Raw genomic sequence first — 22729 nt, forward strand, 5'->3', positions numbered from 1 at the left:
CAAGTATAACACACATGTTAAGCCTCGTTGCAAATTATCATAACACAGTACTCCAAATATTTGTTCTACCATTGATATTCATTCAACAGAAATGTCTAGGCAGTCTGAAAACTCTGAAATAGCTGCTGTCAGCTGGATTTAATGTATAAATGTAACTGGGATTTTATAATGTGTACTTTAGCAGGTTTTTTTGGCTAGGAAATTTGCTTCTAGTTCACAGTACAAAATTATATTAATATTCCATGATATTCTTCAATGAGAACATGGATTCTTGCTGTGTTACCTGAACAAATATGAGAAATGTTTCTAAATAAGCAAAACAGAAGTATGAAAAACCAGTCCAAATACTTAAGATCTAGAGAAATTAGAATTTAAAAATCTCTTATATCAGGATATAAGGTAAATGAATAATTGCCTTCAGGCCAAGTAAATCAGACTCAGATACGTACAGATTAAATTATAAGAATTGTTTGTAGAACAAGCTAGACATTAAAACCCATTTATACCTACTTACACTAAAAATTCATTTATTTAAATAAAAAAAATAGAGAAAGGGAAAAATGTGCACAAAATATGTTTCCCATCACTGAAGAGGTCACAAGATGATGCACTGGAAAAAATGGGAAGTGTACAATCAGTAAAACCTATGTAAATGACACTGTCACTTTCATCACCAATTTTCTCCCTTTCTATCTCATTTTACTAAGATTTCACGATGGATGACACAATCGAGCAATTCAAGCTTGCTTCTGGTGAGTTCTAACTTGTACTTTGTGTGTACTTCCTTGTTGGACCTCCTTGTATACGAAGCTGTGCAGGCTCAGGTACCCGACGCTGCACTTGGCAGTGGGTGACAAAACTATTCCTGCTTGTTCCATGTGTGTTTTAGACCCTATCTCACACCCAGGATCACATCTCTTGGCTCTGCCACTGACTTCTAACTTGGAACTGGAAGGGAACATTGTCTTTTAAAGACTTCTGAGAATTCTGCAAAAAGCCAGAACATTTGATTTCATATGCCATAACTTTAATTATAACTGCAAAGCAAAAGGCTTATAATCGGTAATCTCCTTTTATTTATTTATTAACAGTATTTTTATGTTTATTTTTAAGAGAGAGACAGAGTGTGAGTGGGGGAGGGGGAGAAAGAGGCAGACACAGAATCTGAAGTAGGCTGAAGGCTCTGAGCTATCAGCACAGAGCCTGATGTAGGGCTTGAACCCACAAACTGCAAGATCATGGGCTGAGCTGAAGTTGGATGCCCAGCTGACTGAGCCACCCAGGTGCTCCAGTAATCTCCTTTTAAAATTGACAAGGTCATTTCGCCCAAATAACCATTGAAAACTATGCTATTTCTGTGGCCTATTAAAATAAAACCTATTGCTGAACTTTGAAAACCCGAATTAAGGTTATTGGTTTTGTAAGAGCTTAAAAGCTTCTGTGACCCATTTGAAGCTGCTATGAAGAACACCCAGGCCAGGAGGAAACCCAGGTGAGCCGGTATTTTTTCCCCAGGTAACCAGCTGTGGTGTGTGTTAAGTGCACTGCCTCTTATCATATCTGCAGGTTCCAAAAGTGCACAGCAACATTACGGTGGAACCCTGGTTCTTCACCATTCACAAAATACCAGCTGGTGGTCACTAATATGAAGTGGATTCAGCAAACAAGAGTGTCATATTTAACCAGGGTAGTCTGGAGAGGGTGGGAAAGACACAAAAGAACTGCTACTGCCTCTGGGAAAGTTTGTTAAATAACCAGTCTGAAAGGCTGATGGAAGGGAAGCGTCAACAGCTAGGCTGTGATTATCCTTTCGGGCCTCTTGAGAAAAGATCTGACCTCCATGATCTCACCGTCGTGGGATGGAGCCTCATGTTGGGCTCTGTGCTGACAGTGCAGTCTGCTTGGGATTCTCTCTCTCCCTCTCTCTGCCCCTCCCCTGCCTTTTCTCTCTCTGTCTCAAAATAAATAAATAAACATTTTAAAAAATTACCGAAAAATGACTTGACCTCATATCAAACTTCCTACAATTCTGAAAGGTGATGAGGATCCTTTAATGAAGTCATTACTCATTACTAACCCAAGAATGAATGTTCTGTGCCTGCTACACCTGTACAGGATTGTTCATTACATGAAAAAATAAGACCTAGTCACTGTTTCAAGTGCAACACGACTAGCAGGAAATTTAAGCTGAGAGACTCTGAACGTGGCAACGTCCTTGTGCTGATGTGACCCACACACACATCAATCCCTTGCCAACCATATGACCAAAATGCATTCCTTGTGGTGACTGAGGAGGAACATTGGAAGCTGGATCTGAGTGTCTGAGGCCTCTATGATGCTACCGCTGCACTTTGTTATGTAACCTTCTAAGTGAAGTCAGAATGAGGTAAACCAGCAGTGTCTTTTGAGTTTGACTGATAACCTGAGCCTCAAACTTACTATTGTGGTCTTGCAAATGGCAAATGCTTTGCCTGTAAAAATAGCAATTTCTAGGTCTGGCTAACATGAAGCATACTTTTCCCTGTTTCCAAGGAAGGCTGACAGTTAGCTTTTACTATCTTTGAGTCTTTGAAATCTTCCCTGCTATTCCATCTTTCCCATCCTGGCAATAAGCAATAATCCTAGACATCTTGTGTCAGTCTACGCCACACTATGGCCTTGTTGAACTGAGAGCTCTCCAGAAGTTTTCAGATTAAAAACCAAATAAACAAACAAACAGCTAGTTAAAAAAAGTGGCATAGGTAGCAACAGTTTCAACCCTGGTGGAAATCTGTAACACTTTATCCTGGAGTTACAGAATCAGTTGACAAACATAATGGTATCTTTCCACACAAATTTCTTAAAAAAAAAAAAAAAAAAATGGGCACAGGCAATACAAGATAAAATTTGCTACATAAGCATATTACCTCTTTTGTAAACAAAAAGAAATGTGATGACTGAAAGTAAGGCATTTGGGGCGCCTGGGTGGCTCAGTCAGTTGAGCGTCTGACTTCAGCTCAGGTCATGATCTCACTGTTTGTGAGTTTGAGCCCCGCCCCAGGCTCTATCTATGCTGACAGGTCGGAACCTGGAGCCTGCTTCCGATTTTGTCTCCCTCTCTCTGCCCCTCCCCCACTCACACTCTGTGTGTGTGTCTATCTCAAAAATAAAATTAACATTAAAGAAAGTAAGGCATTTAGGAGCATCCAAGGAGCCACAGGGGTGACTTGTATACAACTGTGATTTTAATATTGGTATTTATACAATCCTGGGAAATAACCTTCTATTATACAATGTCTTGTTTTTCAGTTTTATGTCTCAAAAGGGAAGGAATACATGCATGTTGAAGTTTACATATCTGTAACTTATAAAAATATAGCAAAACTTAACTTCCACAAAATACCATTTTATTTTAATGAATTAATTACCAGCTAGTAGGTCTGCCGATGCTGATGAACTAGAAGCAGCCTGAGGTGCAGGTTGGGGTTCAGAAGCACTACTTCCAAATGCATCTACCCATTATCCATTGTGCAGCAAAAAAGTAAAAGAGTGTAAACAGTAAGTACAGTAAGTAAATTAAGTGTTTACCCGAGAAATGCATAGACATGACACTGTGTGGTGAGCCTGTCACCTTCAGATACATGAAATGACTGAGTCAACTGAATTATGTTCTGACCACGCTCTGAGTTTATTCTCTCAAAAAAGAGTCCGAGAATATTTCAGATTAATACCTCTTTTTAAGAGTAAGACAATTCTTCTTTTCCATTTAAAGAAAAAACCCTCTGGACTGAATCCTGTCATCTCTTAAAATAGGATCAAGGTTTTAAAAATTTTACCCAGAGGTAATACAATGGAGCTTTCCCATTTAGAACTCCATTAAACTTAGAAAAAAAAAAAAAAAAAGAACAAACTTAATTTGAGCAGCAGCAGCAGCCGAACTTGTACTTTTATACCACAGTTCAGTGTTTATTTGCCACAAGTTTTGAGCTCCTGAATGTCAGAGACTGTGACACCATTGTACCCCTCCGGGCTCATACCATGATGCTTCGGCATTCAGTGGGGAAGGTACTCGGTGTGGTTTAACTTACTAAAAATGACATTTTAGCCTGTGGCACACACATTTGTGGATATTCATGAAGAAATCACTTCAAATCTGTACTTTTTCTCTGAAATTTAATGCTAAAATAAGATTTTAAATCCATCATCCAACTGAGTAGCTTAAGAGTTAATTCAGTGCATCTCCCTGCCTTCAGATAATACACAAAGTAACGGAAGAATACATTTAAATCAGTGAAACATCTTCCGGTTCTCTGGCAGGATTTAAAACATTAAGCTCAACATAAATAAACCCTACAGAATAATGTATGGCTTTCCAGCTTATGTTTTCAGTTTGGACTGGTTTATTTGTTTTCAGTTCCAAATTATCTAGTTAATATTTACATTGCCTTTTTTTTTTTTTAAAGAACTTAGAAATGTTGATTTAGCCAACAGATCAGGATCGCCAATGAAGAACAGTAGAAGGAAATTCCAACCAGCTGATTCTACATTAGGAGGAACAAAAAGTTAAAAACACAAAGACTTCAAATGAAGAAATGATCGGTTTCATTAGGCCATGCACTGGAAATTATGGTGAGCTGATGAGAATGAAGATGACGATGGCAAAGAAATGGAAAAGGTCTTAAAAACGTAAGCTTACACGGCTGAGAGATGGAAATAACTTCATATAGTCAAAAGAAAAATTGATGGGATATAATGAAGCGGAAGATCTAAAAACTATTCTGAGAGGGGGGGAAAAGACTCTTCACGTGTTGAAGGAGGAGAGATACGCACCCCCAAAAAGGTCTATCACGCCCGAAGAGTCCACCTTTGCTGGAGAGGCAGTGGTTGCAGGAGACGGTGCTGCAAATGCATCCACTGCGGTGAAGCACACAACAGGGAAAAGGGCATGTCACCCAAGGGAAAATAAAACCACGAGCCTTGACAGATGGCTTCTCGGGATTTCATGTTTAACAGCAGGCAGTAAGACTGCAGACCATTTTAACAGTTGAGAAGAAGCAAATGGATTTAAAAATACATACTTTCCAGAAGAAAATAACATTTGACTCCTGAAACTCAGAGATTTTAACATGGGCCGGGGGGGGTGGGGGGATAAAAGCTGTGTCTTTTCACCAGCATTAGATTTGAAATCAGTAACCTCATCAGTTGGTGATGAGCCAAAATGAGATTTATTTCTTTCAAGCGAATTCTGAGTTTAAAAGAACTCAAGACGAACCTGCGTGTTTTCGTATCCGCCTCTGCACACACATAACCCCCAGCAGACATCTCAGAAGGCTTGGCCTTGGCAAAAGCACTCACCGGATAAGAGGTCAGCAGTGAGAGAACTCTCAGGCACAGGAGAGGCCCCTTGTGGTGGAGAGGAGAAAGCATCTTCCAAAAGTGAAACAAACCAAAACCAAGCAGAGGTAAGTAGAAAGCTGAAATCAAAGTTAAATATCTAACAAATGCATTATCACAGGTGAGCACAGAGAGTTCAATCAAGAAAACATCTGGGAGAACTAATATATAAAAAAAAGGGACGGGGTTGGGGGTTGCTTTAGATGTTTACCTGTACCAAACAGGTCTATGCTAGGAGCAGCATCTGCCTTAGGCGCTGCAGCGACTTCAGGAGGAGACTCAAACAAATCTAAGACCAAGAACACACATGCCTTTACTCAACTCGACAAAGCAGTCCGACACAGCATCACATTTCCGATTCTGAGTGCGCACGTGGGACAATTCCGAAATAAGCAGCAAACGGTTTCTAGAAAAGCATGTAGTTTACACGGTAGTCATGCAGTAACAGTTGTGTGTGCAGGGTATCTCAAGTTATCAGAATTCAATCCACCAGGTGAAGAGAGTTCAACAACAACAAAGAATTACCACCAAAGATATCTAGAGCAGGAGGAGCGGCGGTGGTGGCGGCGGAGGTGGTGGCGGCGGAGGCGGCGGCGGTGGCGGAGGCGGTAGTGGCGGCAGCGGCAGCTGCGACAGCGGGAGCAGGAGAAGGAGCAGTGGCGGGAACCGGAGGGGCTGTGCTAGCTGTAGGGGTAACTACAGGAACACTGGTCTCAGGTGGCTTCATTGCAAAGAGGTCCAGCTCGGGCGCAGCCTCTGCGCTACCTTCGGACGGGGCAAAGGGGTCTTTTGGAAAGGAAAGTGGAGACACATACAGCATCGGTAAGGAGAGAGACAAGAGAGAGGCATCACAACTAGGGTGAGAGACACCTGACACAGATATTCACACACTAGCTAGGCACTGGGCTGCGTGGATTGCATTACTGGCACTACTAGCCTATTAGCAAGGGTCAGTGGTTTGGACGTTTCTCTAAAGAAAAAAAAAAAAAAAAAACTTAGTGGGTAACACAGTTAAGAAACCCGAACACTTCAAAGTACTGTTAAGATTAGCCTCCAGTCTAGGATCAGAGATTTTTCTTCAAACCCTCAAACTGGGCAATTTGGTAGCTTTGAAAACTCATTAAAACATGCCTATATATTAGAACTCAGTGTTAGAAAGGAGTACAGTATAGCATTGGAGGACAAAAACATTAAGAGAGCATACTTGCACTGACAAAAATTGTCAATCTTGAGAAATTGTCAATTTTGATTAAGTATGCACTTGATCGTCTTAATGTTTTAAGTGCCAGCACTATCTATTCCGTTGTGAATGATACTCGCTACTCGGAAGAGATTAAAGTTAGAAAAACATGGCCACATCTAACTATGGGAGTTTCACATGAGGACAGAGAAACAACAGACTTGCTCATGACTTTCAACCCACCATTTCCTGAACATGCATCGAGCGCTGCCGCTACGGGGGTTGGGGTAGCTGGTGCGGCGGCCCCTTCGGATGCTGCAGGGGCCTCCCCAGGAGAAGCTGCAAAGGCATCTTGGGTGCAGTTTTTAAAACAACAGAAATTAAAAGGAATAAAAAGAGAAGAAAATATAGTAAAAGAACCAAGTTAAATTGCGAAAAAGGCTCCCTTATACAACATGAATTTCTTAAAATGCATTTTTACGGCCCATGCGCTGCTGGCAGTCACAAAACAATGATTCTTTGCACTCCTTCATGTTAGTCACATGCAAAGGATACAGTGTTCATACTGCTGAGGCCTATTAGGATCCATCAGGCCACAGGATTCTCATTGTATAAGGGCTCTGAGAAGCATGTTTTATGTATCATTAGAAATTAATGGATGTGAAAATTAAAACACAAAAATAACTTTACTATGTAATTTAGGATCTTGTTAATCTTTCATGTCTAGGTAATACTTATTCACTATGTTACTAAGATGTCTCCGACTGGTGGTTTCTACCAAACATAGATGTTTTCCTTAATGCCCATAAAATTAAACATATGATGGAAATGTAAACAAATAATTCTAGTTAAAAAAATATTTTATGGTCTAGTACAGGAAAAATTACACTGTTAACATGAAAAGTTTACTAAGTACTCATAAAAGTTAAGTCTTTGTTATCCTTGAAAAGCATTTTCAGATACAAGCAAGGATTTAAGGAAATAGAAAACAAAACTAGGGGATGATACCATACTGCCTTTATTTCAACTTAAGTTTATTGCTGTTTTCAAATATTGTATTGCTCTCATTATTTGGAAAATGATCTAGTTTCAACATACTAAAAACACGGTTTCATTTAAGACTACAAGCATATTACTATTTAGAGCAGAAAATTCATTAACAAACAGGTAGCCCCAATTTATAAATATATAAATGGCTGATGTGTACAAATGGCACCCAATGTATTTCTGCCAGTAAACCATGTTAGTTTGGTAAAAAACAAACAAACAAAAAAACCCAGAGTTTTCAAAGAAATTCTATAATTTGAAAGTACAACAGAATGAGCCAACATAAATATGATTTGCTTAGAAGAAACTCCTTGAAAGTGGGGACCAACACCCATCTAGAATCGGCCACTTACCTGCTAGACTTCTCATCCTAAAATACTGCCTTCCACAATATCTACAAGTGTCCCCAAGAACACTGTTCCTCTGGCCATTAAAAAGAAATTGTCAGATATGCTTGTGAACTACTACACAGTATCTTCCCTTTCTTGGAGATTTACATAGTCAAGGCACTTGATTCTGAGTTTAACGGAGCATGTTCCAAACTGATCTGAGTATGAAACAGACTTTCCTGTTTTCCTTTCCTGAGGCCCAGCATTAAGTGGAACAACAAACATGAAATTAGACACTTGGGTTAAAAGTTTCTTTATAAAAACACAAATATCCTTAGAAGACATAATGAGACAATCAGTTACTCATATCTTACAGGTTTATCTGGTTTGCTTACTTCCCTCAGCTACACAAGGGAATATGTTTTCTGAGCAGAGGTCAGTCAGGGGAGAGGCCAAATAATACTGGAGTGTGGATAGGCCAGTCTTGCTTCCCCAGAAGCCATGCTAAGGGTGCTGTGATAGAGAGGGCTTAGAGCAATACCTGAAGAGCTGGGGCAGAACACAAGAAAGTATAGGAGGAAGTAGGCAGGGCTGAGAGTATTTTGCCATGGGTCAGGTCAGTTTTTCTTTTTATTTCTATAAATAGAAGTGAGGATAATAATACTAGAACTAGTAGAAACAGTGATAGCTGTCCCTAGTGAGTGTTCATGTGCCAGTCACTGTGTAAATGTTTTATGACATTATTAAATTTAATTCCTGTAACTATCTCATGATGTAGATTCTATTATCTTTACTCTGTAGATAAGAGAATGGAAGCTTGGAAAGTCTGAGTGACTTGACCAAGGTCACACAGCAGGCAAATGGTAGAGTCAGCATCTGGCTATAAAATGACAGAGGCTTTGTGTTAACCACTATGCCACACTGTTATGAACCATGACACATTCTACTATTTCGTGTTTGTCCGATGGAATAAACACCAGTTATGTCAGTGTTGGGGACGGGGGTCAAATAAATATCTACAGGCTTCCCTTTGCAGTTACCACTTACATGTAAGCAGGTGAAACACGTATTTGTAACCATGTCCTCAAAAGAGGTTTTTCCTCCCTGCCAGCAAGATGTGTATCTCTTTTAAATGCTTCCCCTGTTACTGAAAATTAAAGATTATAAACTCATTTATTCTCATCAGAGGTTTTCTTAAAGATAGGAGCCCAGCTGCCCCAGGTCCCATTGGCTGTCTTCCCAGGCCAGAAGGCAGAGATGTGCACGAGTAAGACTGCAGCCCCAGCCACTGCCTGAATAACACCAGCCCCAGCCCGACTGTAGCCAGGAAGGAGACCATGAATGAGAACTGTCCAGCAGAGCTCAGTTGGCCCTCAAGCTGTGAGAGGTAATAGAATTTTTTGTTGTTGTTGTAAACAAATTAAACTTGTTTTACTACCTAGTTTTCTTTCATTATCAAAGGCAGTATTAACCTTCCAGTTTTGAAAACTCAAGCTCTTTCTAATCAAGTTCTCTTTCCCTTGTTACCCATTTGCAGTTCATTTTTACATACTGGCTATTTTCAACCCGTGCTATTTCCTGGAAATGCATGTTCCTGCTGTTCTATAATTATGGACCCAGTCCAGGCCTTCCCCAGCAAAACAGTCTCCCAGCCACTGCTACGGACCAGTCTTTTTTTTCCCTCTAGCAATCTAGGAAGAATTTTCTCTCAAACTTTTTATCATGTGACTACCTTTCTAAAAATTTCGTATAGCTATCATTTTCCCAGCTTGAATTCTCCCCATCTTCTCCAGTCCCATGAGCCATCTTTAAATCACTTACTTGGACAGGGGTTTTAATCACTGTCAACAACCTGAAAGTCACCATTCCAGTCTTCCCCAAAGGTCCCAGGTTATGACTCTTACACAAAATCTAGATTCAAGTGCTTATATTTAAGTACTTAGTACTTAGTTTGTTAACCAACTTGCACAAATGAGAGCAGGCTTGTGAGGGAAGTTCTCTGGTTTTCCAGCCACTTGGTTTCATGCTCACAGACTACATGTTCCTGAAAGCTTGCTCCCAAACTGACACAGGTGACTGAAAGTGTACCCTGGTGAATGTGTAGAGGAATTAGTATCAATTAGCATTTGAGTGCTCAGGAAAAAAAAACCCTGTGTTGTCACAAACAATATGCTGCTGTTGGCAAAGTATCCATAAGTGAAAAATAGAATATTTTAGAAAAGTCTGTCTTTTATTTTTATCAACATCTGTAAATTTTACTAATTTTTAAAAGTACAATACTATCTTGTATGATCACAGAAAGCATTTTTTCCCCCTTAAAAGTTCACTTTAAAAAATAAAGTGTGGGGCGCTTGGTGGCTCAGTCGGTTAAGCGTCTGACTTCAGTTCAGGTCATGATCTCACAGTGAGTTCGAGTCCTGCGTGAGGCTCCGTGTTGACAGCTCAGAGCCTGGAGCCTGTTTCAGATTCTGTGTCTCCCTCTCTCTCTGCCCCTGCCCCACTCACACTCTGTTTCTGTCTCTCAAAGATGAATAAATGTTAAAAAATTAAAAAAAATAAAGTGTTTAGTAAATATAATTTTCTGAAAATGTTTTTAATGACTTACATTGAAATAACTAAAATGTTATGTGGGGTATCAATGTGAATATTTTAAAATATCAGACATTTTCTGTTTTTCAAATTTATTATGAGTGCATAGAAATATCAATGTTTTAATATTTAATATTCATGAAATTAAACAATTAACTACTTCCCAGAAATAAATCTCTTTAACTTATTTCTAAAGACATCTACTTAATACTGGGGCGCCTGGGTGGCTCAGTTGGTTGAGTGCCCGACTTTGTCTCGGGTCGTGATCTCCCAGTTCGTGAGTTCGAGCCCCATGTCAGACTCTGTGCTGACAAGCTCGGAGCCTGGAGCCTGCTTCAGATTCTATGTCTCCCTCTCTCCCTGCCTCTAACCCACTCACATTCTGTCTCTGTCTCTCTCCAAAATAAATAAACATTAAAAAATTAAAAAAAAAAAAGACATCTACTTAATACTGCTGTATGAGCTAGATAAAACCTCAAAAGTGCATGTTTTAAAATCATGTAAACAAAATATCTGGTGCCCTTATTGTATTTAAGAGTTCTACCACTTGCCCATTTTAGTGACACAAAGTAAGAAAAAAAATGGCCACACAACATGGCCCATCTCTAGATGATCCGTTATAAATCAATAAAGAACATGAAAGAAATTAGGGAATATCACCGAAAACTGTGCAACCGTGACACCTGTAGACTCCTGGCCATAAAGGTAGAGATTTTACAGCTAAGAGGTCAGGAGATAGTTTATGGAGCTATCCAGATCAGTAAAAATAATTATGATGAGATTTACAGATGTACTCACTTTACCTACAGCCAGATGACTAGAAAGGATATTGGGAAAATCACAAGGAGAGCCCCATTCTTTGGGATTAAGTTACATGACTTTCTGCAGTATTAGTCTTTTAAATTGGTATTTCAGGATAGAAAGAACCATGAAAATATTTACAAATATACAGGTTTTTCTGATTGATGAATGTAGAAAAATCAGCCATAAATGATCAACACAAACAGCATAATGGCACAAAGACTATTTCAAGGAACTATATCAGGCTTTACTATTCTAGAGAGCCACGGAGGAAGCAAGATGGAATTGACTGTTTTCTTAAAGGCACTTAAGTTTCTTACAATTGGATTGAAAAATAAAAATCTAAACAGCTAAAGGTGCAGAAATATTTAAGCACAAAATAGTTATCTGCCCTGTTCATATGTTCCTTGAAGTGTTTCTGAAAAGATAAGCGTACGAGAAACCACCCATACCCAATACTAATAATGGGGAGGGGGGAAGGGGGTGTGTGAAGAAGTTCATTTTACAAATTTAAGCTGAAAATTTAATTTTTGGTCTCAAAGTTATAGAGGAATAACTGAAAAACTAACTTTCACTAGTGGTTGACTACTTTCAATAAAATATGCAAGAGCCTGCAAACCCCCTTCCCCCACTTTAAAAAAAGGTTTCTCCTGCAACAGGAATGGCCGCGCTGCAAGCAGCGGCAACTTCATTGTGTGAAACAATGGCAACAGTGCTGTGTCCACCGGAGCGCTCCTGTCCGAGACAGTGTTGGCAAGCCTCAGAGACTGGGGCACGGCGGGTGGCACAGCGGGACGGACCAGTAAGTGTATGTTCCCAGGGGAATGTACTAACTCCACGAGAGCCTGCCAAATCTGTCCTGCTGTCCCCATCACTTGCTTCCTCCAATTTCTTTACCATATTCTCAAAATGCCCCGGGAAAGTTATACGGTAACAAAGAAACACAAAACTATGATGAATATAACACTATTCGATGCATGTATTTGATATGAGCACTTCTCCAGGTGTGGACATTAGCACCGCTCAGATGGGAATATATAAACACACTGGCTTCGGTCGGTTCATAAGGTCCAGGCATGTTATACCGCCAGAGTCTAGGATACCTGATGCAAGCTCACAGCTGTGAGTCAACTCTGTCAGAATTTACATCTGAACATAAAGTGTATTTTCAGATGATCATTTCAAAGTCTAACCTAAACCTGTTTTCAATCAGCATGTGAGCGTTGTATCAAATGGTCTCTCAAAGTTCCAAGGCTAAAGATGATCCAACTCTTTGCTTGTACAGAACAAGCTTACAGTTACAAAATGGGCGTATCCCCAAACTTTCTTCAGAGACCTCCAAATCTGAACTACTCTTGGATGACTTTTTTTCCAAATCTTAAAAAATAACTTAAGCCAGAACTTCCCCTTCCATATTCTGCAAATATGATTCGTTCAGCTAGTTTGAAGGTGGTGAAGAAGCCAAACCTAAATGTGATAGAGAGGCCTGGCACCACTCTCACATAGATGCTGCAGGGCAGGGACATACATGGGACAAGGGTTCTAACAGCAATTTAAAACCCGACGTTTAAAAACTGGAAACATCACACTGGCCTAAAGCATTGCAATCTTTGCTCTAAAGCTACTAAAATTAAGTGAAGATGAAATTGATAAAGTTAGTGTTGATAAATATATATGAAGAAACATTTAAAAAGTAAACACTCTGACATGTTGTCCTATCACATGAACATTTTTAAGCACCTCAACTCTAAGGCAACTCCCAAACCTGGAAGGAAAAGGACAAAACAGTGATGTGACTGACTAACCTCCAAAGAGGTCCACATCAGCAGTGACAGCGGTGACAGTTGTAGTAGTTGAGGCAGAGGCTGAAGCAGTTGCAATTTCAGCGGTTGTGGTAGGAGGGGCAGGCTCTGGTGCAAATGGGTCTGAAATTTGTGCTTCAGAGGGAACAGAGGAAATTGCAGCCAGAGAATCTGTGTTGTACCACAGACAAAGAACAAACAGGAGGGAAGAGGAAAGGACAAAAGATGTACCAGGCTCCAAATCATCAAATTAAGGACAGTGATGAAGAGACAGAAGTCTCTTTTAAAACAGAAGTTTAAAATAAAGCTTTACTCACCCTCTCCCAAAAGGTCTATCGATGTCCATTATGTGTCAGCGTATGAAGAAATAAGAGAGAGCTGAAACACGCAAGCACACCAACGTCCGAGCAGGGCGAGGTACTAACTGAAGATGTTTTAGCTTTATGCACCTTTCTGAACCATTTGTAATTAAAAACTAATGTATTATCTGTTATTATCATGGAATGTTTGAGCAGGAAGGGACCGTAGGGATCCTCTAGACCATGCTTTCGATTTTATAGGTGGGAACACAGAGAGCAAGGTTAAGACACTTACCTGAAGTCAGCACTAAACAACTTTGACAAACTCAATTTATTGTCAGATTCATCATTTCATCTGCTTTGACTGATTTACTATAGGATAAATATCAATTCTGAAGAAACTGTAGTTGATCGAACTTTATTAATCCTCTGTATCTGATGTGTCACTTCAGTCCAGAATACCACAGAATAAAGAGAGACTTTATGATAGCTATAGTCTGACTGAAGAACATACCACACGTAGTCAAAGAACTGAATGCAAGCTTAGGAGTTAGGGAAAAAAAAAAACCTCAAACTACATGATTTTTTTCTTCATAAGTTTCACACTCTCAGAGGTTTTTCAATTCAATATATAATCTTTCCATTTATAGACATTATGTGACAACATATAAGAATTATTATTTAAAACAGATTTTTTTTTTGAGAGAGAGAGTGTGTTTATACATGTGAGTGGGAGAGGGGCAGGGAGAGAGAGAATCCCAAGAAGGCTCCACAGACATCAGTGTAGAGCCTGACACAGGGCTCGATCTCTCAAGATCATGAGATCATGAACTTAGTGGAAATCAAGAGTCAGACACTAACCAACCGAGCCACAAAGGCACCCTGAGAATTATTTTTAAGATGAATGTGACAGATTGCGTAGCATTAACACTTTTCAGCCCTTCTGAGGTCTGCACTCCCTTCAGAGGTACATACTTTCTTAGTGTTCAATAGTGAGATTACAGTTGGGATCCAAATAAAAAGCCCGGGAGGGGTAATTCTTAACTATACTATGACTTTAGGTTAAACATTTAGTGTCCAATGGTATGCGCATACTCCCAGTCATGTGATAAGCCTCAGGGCTCATATTTGAGTTCATGAATGTTACTGGAAATTTATTTTAATCATGAAGACATTTTATCAGAAGTCATTAGTGAGCTATTTTTTTAAGAGGCTTAAAAACATTATGAGAACTCAATAAACTAAAAGTTCTAGAAGACATTTTAAAAAACTGAGAAACATAAATTTGACATTAAAAATTATCACATTCATTTGGGGCGCCTGGGTGGCTTAGTCGGTTAAGTGTCCGACTTCAGGTCAGGTCATGATCTCATGGCCCATGGGTTCAAGCCCCGTGTCAGGCTCTGTGCTGACAGCTCAGAGCCTGGAGCCTGTTTCAGATTCTGTGTCTCCTTCCCTCGCTGCCCCTCCCCTACTTCTGCTCTGTCTCTTTCTCTCAAAAAATAAACATTAAATTTTTTTTTCAAGAAAAAATGATCATATTCATTTAACTATGCAATTTCAAACCCAATAAATATTAGATAAAGCACTCTACAGATACACTAAGGTAATCAAGGCTCTACCTAACCAAATCTTATACATTTCATTACATTAGAAAATGATAACATACAGGGTACATCACATTAGAAACAGTTTTTTAATTTTAGAATGTATGCATAATGAACACCAAGCAAAGAGGAGCTATACTGATTTGGGGCTGTTAGGTGATCAGGTCCCAAATCCTGAGAAAAAGAAGGTCCTTCCAATAATTCCTTAAACCAGTAGAATCAGGCCCAATACAACTGTTACTCAATAGTCATACACCCTAAAATTTTAATTGGAAACCAAAGTGGGTCATCAGAAGCCAGAAAGACTTGGTTCTCTATTCTCCTGGCATTGGTGGGACTCTCTCTAGCCTTGTTTTATCAATGGCTATTTCAAGATGCAATCTGACTTAGAAGGGCTAAGAGCCATGTGATGTTAAGTTTCCAGACCTGCGATTGTCTATGACAGGGAATGGGCAATTTATTTTGTACATTTGGTAAGTGATAAAGGAGAAGACTATCTATGTGTACTAGAAGGAGAGAAATAGAAATATTTTTTAAAAGTATGAAAGATTAAGGAGGACCTGAGCAGCTCAGTCGGTTAAACGCCCGACTCTTGATTTCAGCTCAAGTCACAATCTCAGAGTTTGTGGGTTCGAGTCCCTGTGTTGTGCTCCTTGCTGGTGGGTACAGAGCCTGCTTGGGATTCTCTCCTTCCTCTCTCTCTGCCCCCTCCCCTGTTTGTGTGCATGTGCTCTCATTCTCTCTCTCTCTCTCTCTCTCAAAAAAAAAAAACCCCCAAAAAACAAAAACAACCTTAAAAAAATTATAAAAGATTAAAACACTAGTTCCTTGCTTGTGACTACTCTTTTTTTCAGATGGAGGGCTATAAGACTGCTTGCAATATGATTAAAGATAGAGAGTAAAATTTCCTAGGAAAATTTATGATGATTAAACATACTGGGGCATTACTGATGCTGAAAACTTTTGCCACAGGTTTTAGTCTCTAAAATCTGAATTTTCTGGAGGAAATATAATTTATGTTACTTATTTATTGCTTTATGCAAAATTTTCCCTACTATAAAAGAAAGCCCTACTTTAGGATGATGGGAATAGTTATTATTCTCAAAGCTACCACTTTTTATAAAGGATTAAACTATACAAACCCTTGCCCCAAAACCCACAGCAGCAGAGTTCAATTCACTGCAAGTACTACATAATCAGACATATTTTTTTGAACTAAGGAAATTACTAGAAAATATTCACTGTAATTGAGGAAACAGAACTATAACCGAATTAACAAGGAAATCTGTATTTTGCAGTGATATGCAGCTAAACTTCTTAGGTTACTGTAAAAGATTAAATGCATTAATATATTTAAAGTGCTCACCCATGCCTGGAGTGTATCAAATGCTTGTTAATGATAACAATAGCAATAGCTAATATTTAAGTCAAATTATAATTTTCATTACAGAAATATGAATTTCAAAGCTTCTATAAATCTTTCTGTGTTTCCTAAACAGCGCATAGATATGCCCCTCAGATTTAATTAGCAAGTAAATGGTAATATAGGTCACCAAAATTGCTTATACTATGGCTAATATTCCCCATGAAAACTATTAAAGTCATATTACTGCATAATAATGATGAGCCTTCAAATGCACGTTGGTAATTAATTTCTATTAGGTTTCTTAATTCTAATAAAACCCTAGCAGTAATTCTGTATTTCTCAAAAAGTTAGAAATTTCACTTCAAACATTTACAATAAGTAATGATCTGTTTCCTACTTCTAAGACACACAGAAATACAACATACATACTCACTTGTTTGTGCTGAGAGATGAATTTATTATGAAGAGAAAAACACTCTCCTTATTACGGGGCCAGAGGCAGGGATTACAAAAAGCTCTATCTTCTTTCAGTCAAAAATGCTCACTATCGGTCAACAGAGGCAAATCTTGTATGCATTATTTAACTTCGGTTTACTAAAATATGAATTTGCTAAAATTTGGTTGTCTCTTACACCAACAGAAAAAAATACCCTCATTACAAGATAACCCTTAAAATGCCAATATTTATCAGTATGTATAACCTCCAAGAGAAATTCTTAAACATCTGAAGTGGCCATGGATGCTGGAAAGTGAATCCTCTTACTAGCATTATGGGCAGATAAAAATATCCAAATAGGTCTAAAAGAGTTTTAGAGTTTGTATTTTACTGTCTGGTTATACAAAATTAAAATGTGCTTTAATAATAGAAGTGACCTGATTTCATCGAACAAGACTGAGAAAGTGATTTTATTTATTTATTTTTGCTTAGTCAAATGAGCCAAAATATATTTGTTACAATTTAGCATCATGTTCTACTACCCTGGCATATCTATAGGATAAATGCAAACTGAACATGACTAATATTACTCCATTTCATATTATGCAAGTTTACTTCAGTGTCTTAAGACTTATTATTTTTACTATTTTGCTTGGGAATTAGAGAATTTATTAGTATTTTTCTCTCTAGCTGATTTTTCTACTGCTATGAAATACTGTAGTCATAGACATTTTCTTGAGACAGAAGACTAATGATGTCTAATTATCAAAAGTGACCATCAGGTCCTGAGCCAAGGTTCTATTAGCCTGGAGGGTGCTTTGTACTATATAAAAAGTGTTCCGTCTGCGCCAGCAGATAAGGAAAAGAAAAGCACCCCTTTTTCAAGGATGAAAAGGGTCACAGCTTGAATAGCAGACAGTGGGCTGGATTTTAGCCCCTCTCATTCTGCCTTTGAGCAAGGCACAAACTGCATGTCCCTCCTGAATAGCCTCCTGACTAAAATCACACAATTCTGCTTTCTTCTTTACCCATTGCTATCTTAATGCTTTGGTCCTCAATGGTCACTTATTTCTAACAAGTAAAGGCTGAAATGTAGTCTCATAAAATTGGTTATTATAACCTATTCTTTACAGTATTGTGTGTCTTAGCAAAAAGTGCTTGAAGATGGAAATGAATAAAACTGTTTCAGTGCAAGTTTAAAAGATCTCATCTAGCTTTTACTTTTTACTTGGCATTCTTTCGGTGCAAAATTTAAGAAAAAGAAAAGGAAAAAGAAAGAAAGAAAGAAAGAAAGAAAGAAAGAAAGAAAGAAAGAGAAAGAAAGAGAAAAGGAGAATTTCTCTTCAATTTCATGCCAAAGAATAAGGTAAAAGGAGATGGTTTAAGGTTTCACTGGTTATTCATTAAAGTTCTAACTCAGTCACTAAATAAATGTTTGAGAAGTTCTGAAAATTAACAGTGTGAATACATACTGATTTAAATAGTTGACAGAATTAAAGAGTTATTATATTCATATAAAACTGAAAAATTTTCGTATAACCCCACAAATTATAATTAACACTAAGTTTTAAATTATAAAAATTCTCTAAAAGCCATTTACAAGAATTTATGACATAAAAAGTCTGATTTAAGGATATGGATTTGGAGCATTCTTAAATGAACCAGAAAACACAATTAATTGTATAAGATACTGTGGTAATGAAAATTAGTAAATTGAAATAATCAAAAACTTCTGAAACTTGAAGCTCAGAATGAAAACATGAGAACCAGAAGAATGCCCTTATAAAATCTCAGCAAGAATATTTTCCTTTTACCAACTGAAATTTAACAAAGTTAAGTGAAGTTGAAAGAGCAATTTTATTTAAAAAAATTGATAGCTGTAGGCTTAAGAGTTGAACATTTCAAGGGCACCTGGGTGGCTCAGTCGGTTAAATGTCCGACTTTGGCTCAGGTCATGATCTCACAGTTCATGGGTTTGAGCCCTGCATCAGGTTCTGTGATGACAGCCTGGAGCCTACTTCAGATTCTGTCTCCCTCTCTTTCTGCCCCTTCCCCATTCATTCTCATTCTCTCTCTCTTTCTCTCTCTCTCTCCCTCCCTCCTTCTAAGAAATAAACATTAAAAAAAAAAAAAAGAGTTGAACATTTCAACACAGGAGGTTTAAATGTTTTCAGTGGGAAAACACCAATATTTAAAATGCTCATATTTATAATTAGCAATTTTATTGCAGGACTGGTTATCTGTTGTTTATTCTGTTGCCAAAACAACTTGGAAATACAATCCAGAGATTATAGCATTACTCTGATGTCATACTGACACATTGTTTAGCAAGCTCACCCAAGGATTATTTAATTATCTTGGGGAAGGTAACTTCATTTGGCTTTGAATTTAAATGTTAATTAAGGAGTCCGACTCTAAAATGATATATTAAAAGTTACAGATCTTGTTGATAAGTGATTTTTATATTCTGTCTTGGAGAAGAAGATAACCTCAAGATATGATCTTTTATTGACCTACTGGGCATTAACTAATTTTGTATCTAACCTAGTCAACTTATTCTAACATTTTTTTTCTTTTTTTTTTTTTTTTTTTTTTTTTTTTTAACGTTTATTTTTGAGACAGAGAGAGACAGAGCATGAACGGGGGAGGGTCAGAGAGAGAGGGAGACACAGAATCTGAAACAGGCTCCAGGCTCTGAGCAGTCAGCACAGAGCCCGACGCGGGGCTCGAACTCACATACCGCAAGATCGTGACCTGAGCCGAAGTCGGACGCTTAAACAACTGAGCCACCCAGGAGCCCCTAACATTTCTTTTCAAATCCCAATAAATACCAAGTTCCTTGAAATGTCCTCTGAACTGTATTTATCATTTTACTGGTTTCCTCATCAGCTAGTTAATGTCTCACTTGTGCTGTTTCTTCCACCCTCCCACTCTAGCTTTATTGAGGTATATAGTTAAGATGTACAATGTGATGAGTTGATATATTTCGTGAAATGATTACTACAATCGACATAACACATCCATGACCCCACATAACTGCTAGTTACTACCTTTATTTTTGTGGTCAGAATATTTAAGATTTACTCTCTTATCAAATTTCAAGTATACAACAGTATTATTAACTATGGTCACCAGCTACACATTAGATCTCCAGAACTTACTCATCTTACGATGGACCATTTGTACCCTCTGATTAATGTCTCCCCATTTTGTGCCTTACTCTCCACCCCCTGCCAACCATCATTTTAGTTTCTCCTTCTGAGAATTTGACTGTTTTAGATTTCACATAATGAGCGAGATCATACATATTTGTCTCTCCGTGTCTGGCTTATTCACTTAGCATAATGTCTTCCATGTTTATCCATGTGTTTGCAAATTGGAAGATTTCATTCTCTTTTAGGGCGGAATAATATTCCACTGAATGAATGAATATATATATATATATATATATATATATATATATATATATATATATGAATGAATATATATATGAATGAATATATGAATGAATATATATATGAATGAATGAATATATATATATAGTTATATTTATTCATATATAAAACACATTTTCCTTCTCTATTTGTCCACTGACAGACATTTAGGTTATTTCTATATTTTGGCTATTCTGTATATTGCTGCAATGAATATGGAAGTGCAGATGACCTCTCTGATATGTGTGTGCGTGCGTGTGTGTGTGTGTGTGTGTGTATCCATCCAGAAGTGAAATTAGTAAATCATGTGGTAATCCTATTTTTTAAATTTTTTGACGAAGCTCTCTACTGTTTTCCATAACAGCTATACCAATTTGCACTCCCAAAGTGTATAGGGTCCCCTTTTTTCCATATCCTCATCAGTACTTGTTACCTCTTTTTGGTATAGCCATTCCAACAGGTGTGAGCTGATATAATATTGTGCTTTTGATTTGCATTTTCCTGATGATTAGTGATAATGAACACCTTTCCATATATCTATTCGTCATCTATATGTTTTCTTTGGAAAAATGTCTATTCAGGACCTTTCCCCATTTTTAAATCAAGTTATTTGTTTTTTTGCGATTGAATTGAGTCCTTACATATTTTGGATATTAACTCCTTATTAGATACATGGTTTGCAAATATTTTCTCCCATTCTGGAAGTTGCATTTTCATTTTACTGATTGTTTCTTTTGCTGTGCAGAAGTGTTCTAGTTTGACACAGTCCTACTTATGTTTGCTTTTGTTGCCTACGTTTTGGTGTCATATGCAAAAAAAAAAATAATTGCTAAGACCAATGTTGAAAAGATTTTTCTGTTTTCCTGTGGGGTTTTTTATGGTTTCAGGTCTTATATTTAAGTTGTTAATGCATTTGAGTTAATTTTTCTGTATGGTATAAAATAAAGTTCCAATTTTATTCCTTTGCATGTGGATATTCAGTTTTCCCAACACCAGTTATTAGAGACTATCCTTTCCCTGTTGTGTATTCCTGGTAATTGACTGTATGTGTGTGAATTTACTTCTGGGATCTCTGTTCTGTTGGTGAAGGGGTTTGTTTTTATAACAGTAACACACTATTTTGATTACTATAGCTTTGCACTATAGTTTGAAATCAGGAAGTTGGATGCATTCAGTTTTGTTCTTTCTCAACACTGCTGTGGCTGCTTGGGGTCTTTTGTGGTCTGTACAAATAACAGGATTATTTTATATTTATGGGAAAATGCCATTGCAGTTTTTCTAGGGATTGTACTAAATCTATAGATCACTGTAAGTAATATGGATATTTTTGCATCAAAAACCATAAGATACTTAGGAATAAATCTAACCAAAGAGGTAAAAGATCTGTACTCTGAAAACTATAGAACACTTGTGAAAGATATTGAGGAAGGCACAAAGAAATGGAAAAACATTCTGTGCTCATGGATTGGAAGAGCAAATATTGTTAAAATGTCTATACTACTCAAAGATTCTTTTTTTTTTTTAATTTTTTTTAACGTTTATTTATTTTTGAGACAGAGAGAGACAGAGCATGAACGGGGGAGGGTCAGAGAGAGGGAGACACAGAATCCGAAACAGGCTCCAGGCTCTGAGCTGTCAGCACAGAGCCCGATGCGGGGCTCGAACTCACGGACCGCGAGATCATGACCCGAGCTGAAGTCGGACGCTTAACCGACCGAGCCACCCAGGCGCCCCTCAAAGAAATCTACACATTCAATGCAATCCCTACCAAAATAACATGAGCATTTTTCAAAGATCTAGAACAAACAATTCTAAAATTTGTATGGAACCAGAAAAGACCCCAAATAGCCAAAGTAATGTTGAAAAATAAAAGCAAAGTGAGAGGCATCACAATTCTGGACTTCAAGCTGTATTACAAAGGTGTAATCACCAAGACAGTATGGAACTGGCACAAAAACACACAGAGCAATGGAACAGAATAGAGAACCCAGAAATGCACTCACAGCTGTATGGTCAACTAATCTTTGACAAAGCAGGAAAGAATACGCAATGGAAAAAAGACGAAAGCAAAAATGAGCTATTGGGACATCATCAAGATAAAAACCTTCTACATAGTGAAGGAAACAATCAACAAAACTAAAAGGCAACCTACAGAATAGGAGAAGATATTTACAAATAACATATCTGATAAAGGGCTCGTGTCCAAAATCTATAAAGAACTTATCAAACTCAACACCCAAAAATAAATAACCTAGTTCAGAAGACATGAACAGACATTTCTACAAAGAAGACATACAAATGCCTAACACACATGAAAAAATGCTCAACATAAGTCATTATCAGGGAAATTCAAATCAAAACCACAATGAGATACCGCCTCACACCTGTCAGAATTAGCCAGGATATTGGTGAGGATGTGGAGAAAGGGGAACCCTCTTACACTGTTGGTGGGAATGCAGCCACTCT

General features: G+C 37.9%; 1 protein-coding gene across 4 annotated transcripts in view; it reads right to left on the bottom strand.

Moving 5' to 3' along the window:
• Positions 1-22729, bottom strand: part of SNAP91 (synaptosome associated protein 91) — a 145006-nt gene that overhangs the window by 30711 nt on the left and 91566 nt on the right. The window contains exons 14-20 of one of the 4 annotated variants that reach the window (XM_042939274.1): positions 13125-13292; positions 6797-6904; positions 5899-6159; positions 5585-5662; positions 5335-5406; positions 4810-4893; positions 3408-3491 (exon numbers count right to left, since the gene is read on the bottom strand). The exons of 1 other annotated variant lie outside the window; for it this stretch is intronic. In XM_042939274.1, the coding sequence (XP_042795208.1) occupies positions 3408-3491; positions 4810-4893; positions 5335-5406; positions 5585-5662; positions 5899-6159; positions 6797-6904; positions 13125-13292 (855 nt within the window). The remainder of the gene's footprint in view (positions 1-3407; positions 3492-4809; positions 4894-5334; positions 5407-5584; positions 5663-5898; positions 6160-6796; positions 6905-13124; positions 13293-22729) is intronic. 2 more of the 4 variants (XM_042939271.1, XM_042939272.1) reach the window with 2 other exon arrangements.

Source organism: Panthera leo, chromosome B2 (genome assembly GCF_018350215.1).
Source record: "Panthera leo isolate Ple1 chromosome B2, P.leo_Ple1_pat1.1, whole genome shotgun sequence".
Lineage (NCBI taxonomy): Eukaryota > Metazoa > Chordata > Mammalia > Carnivora > Felidae > Panthera > Panthera leo.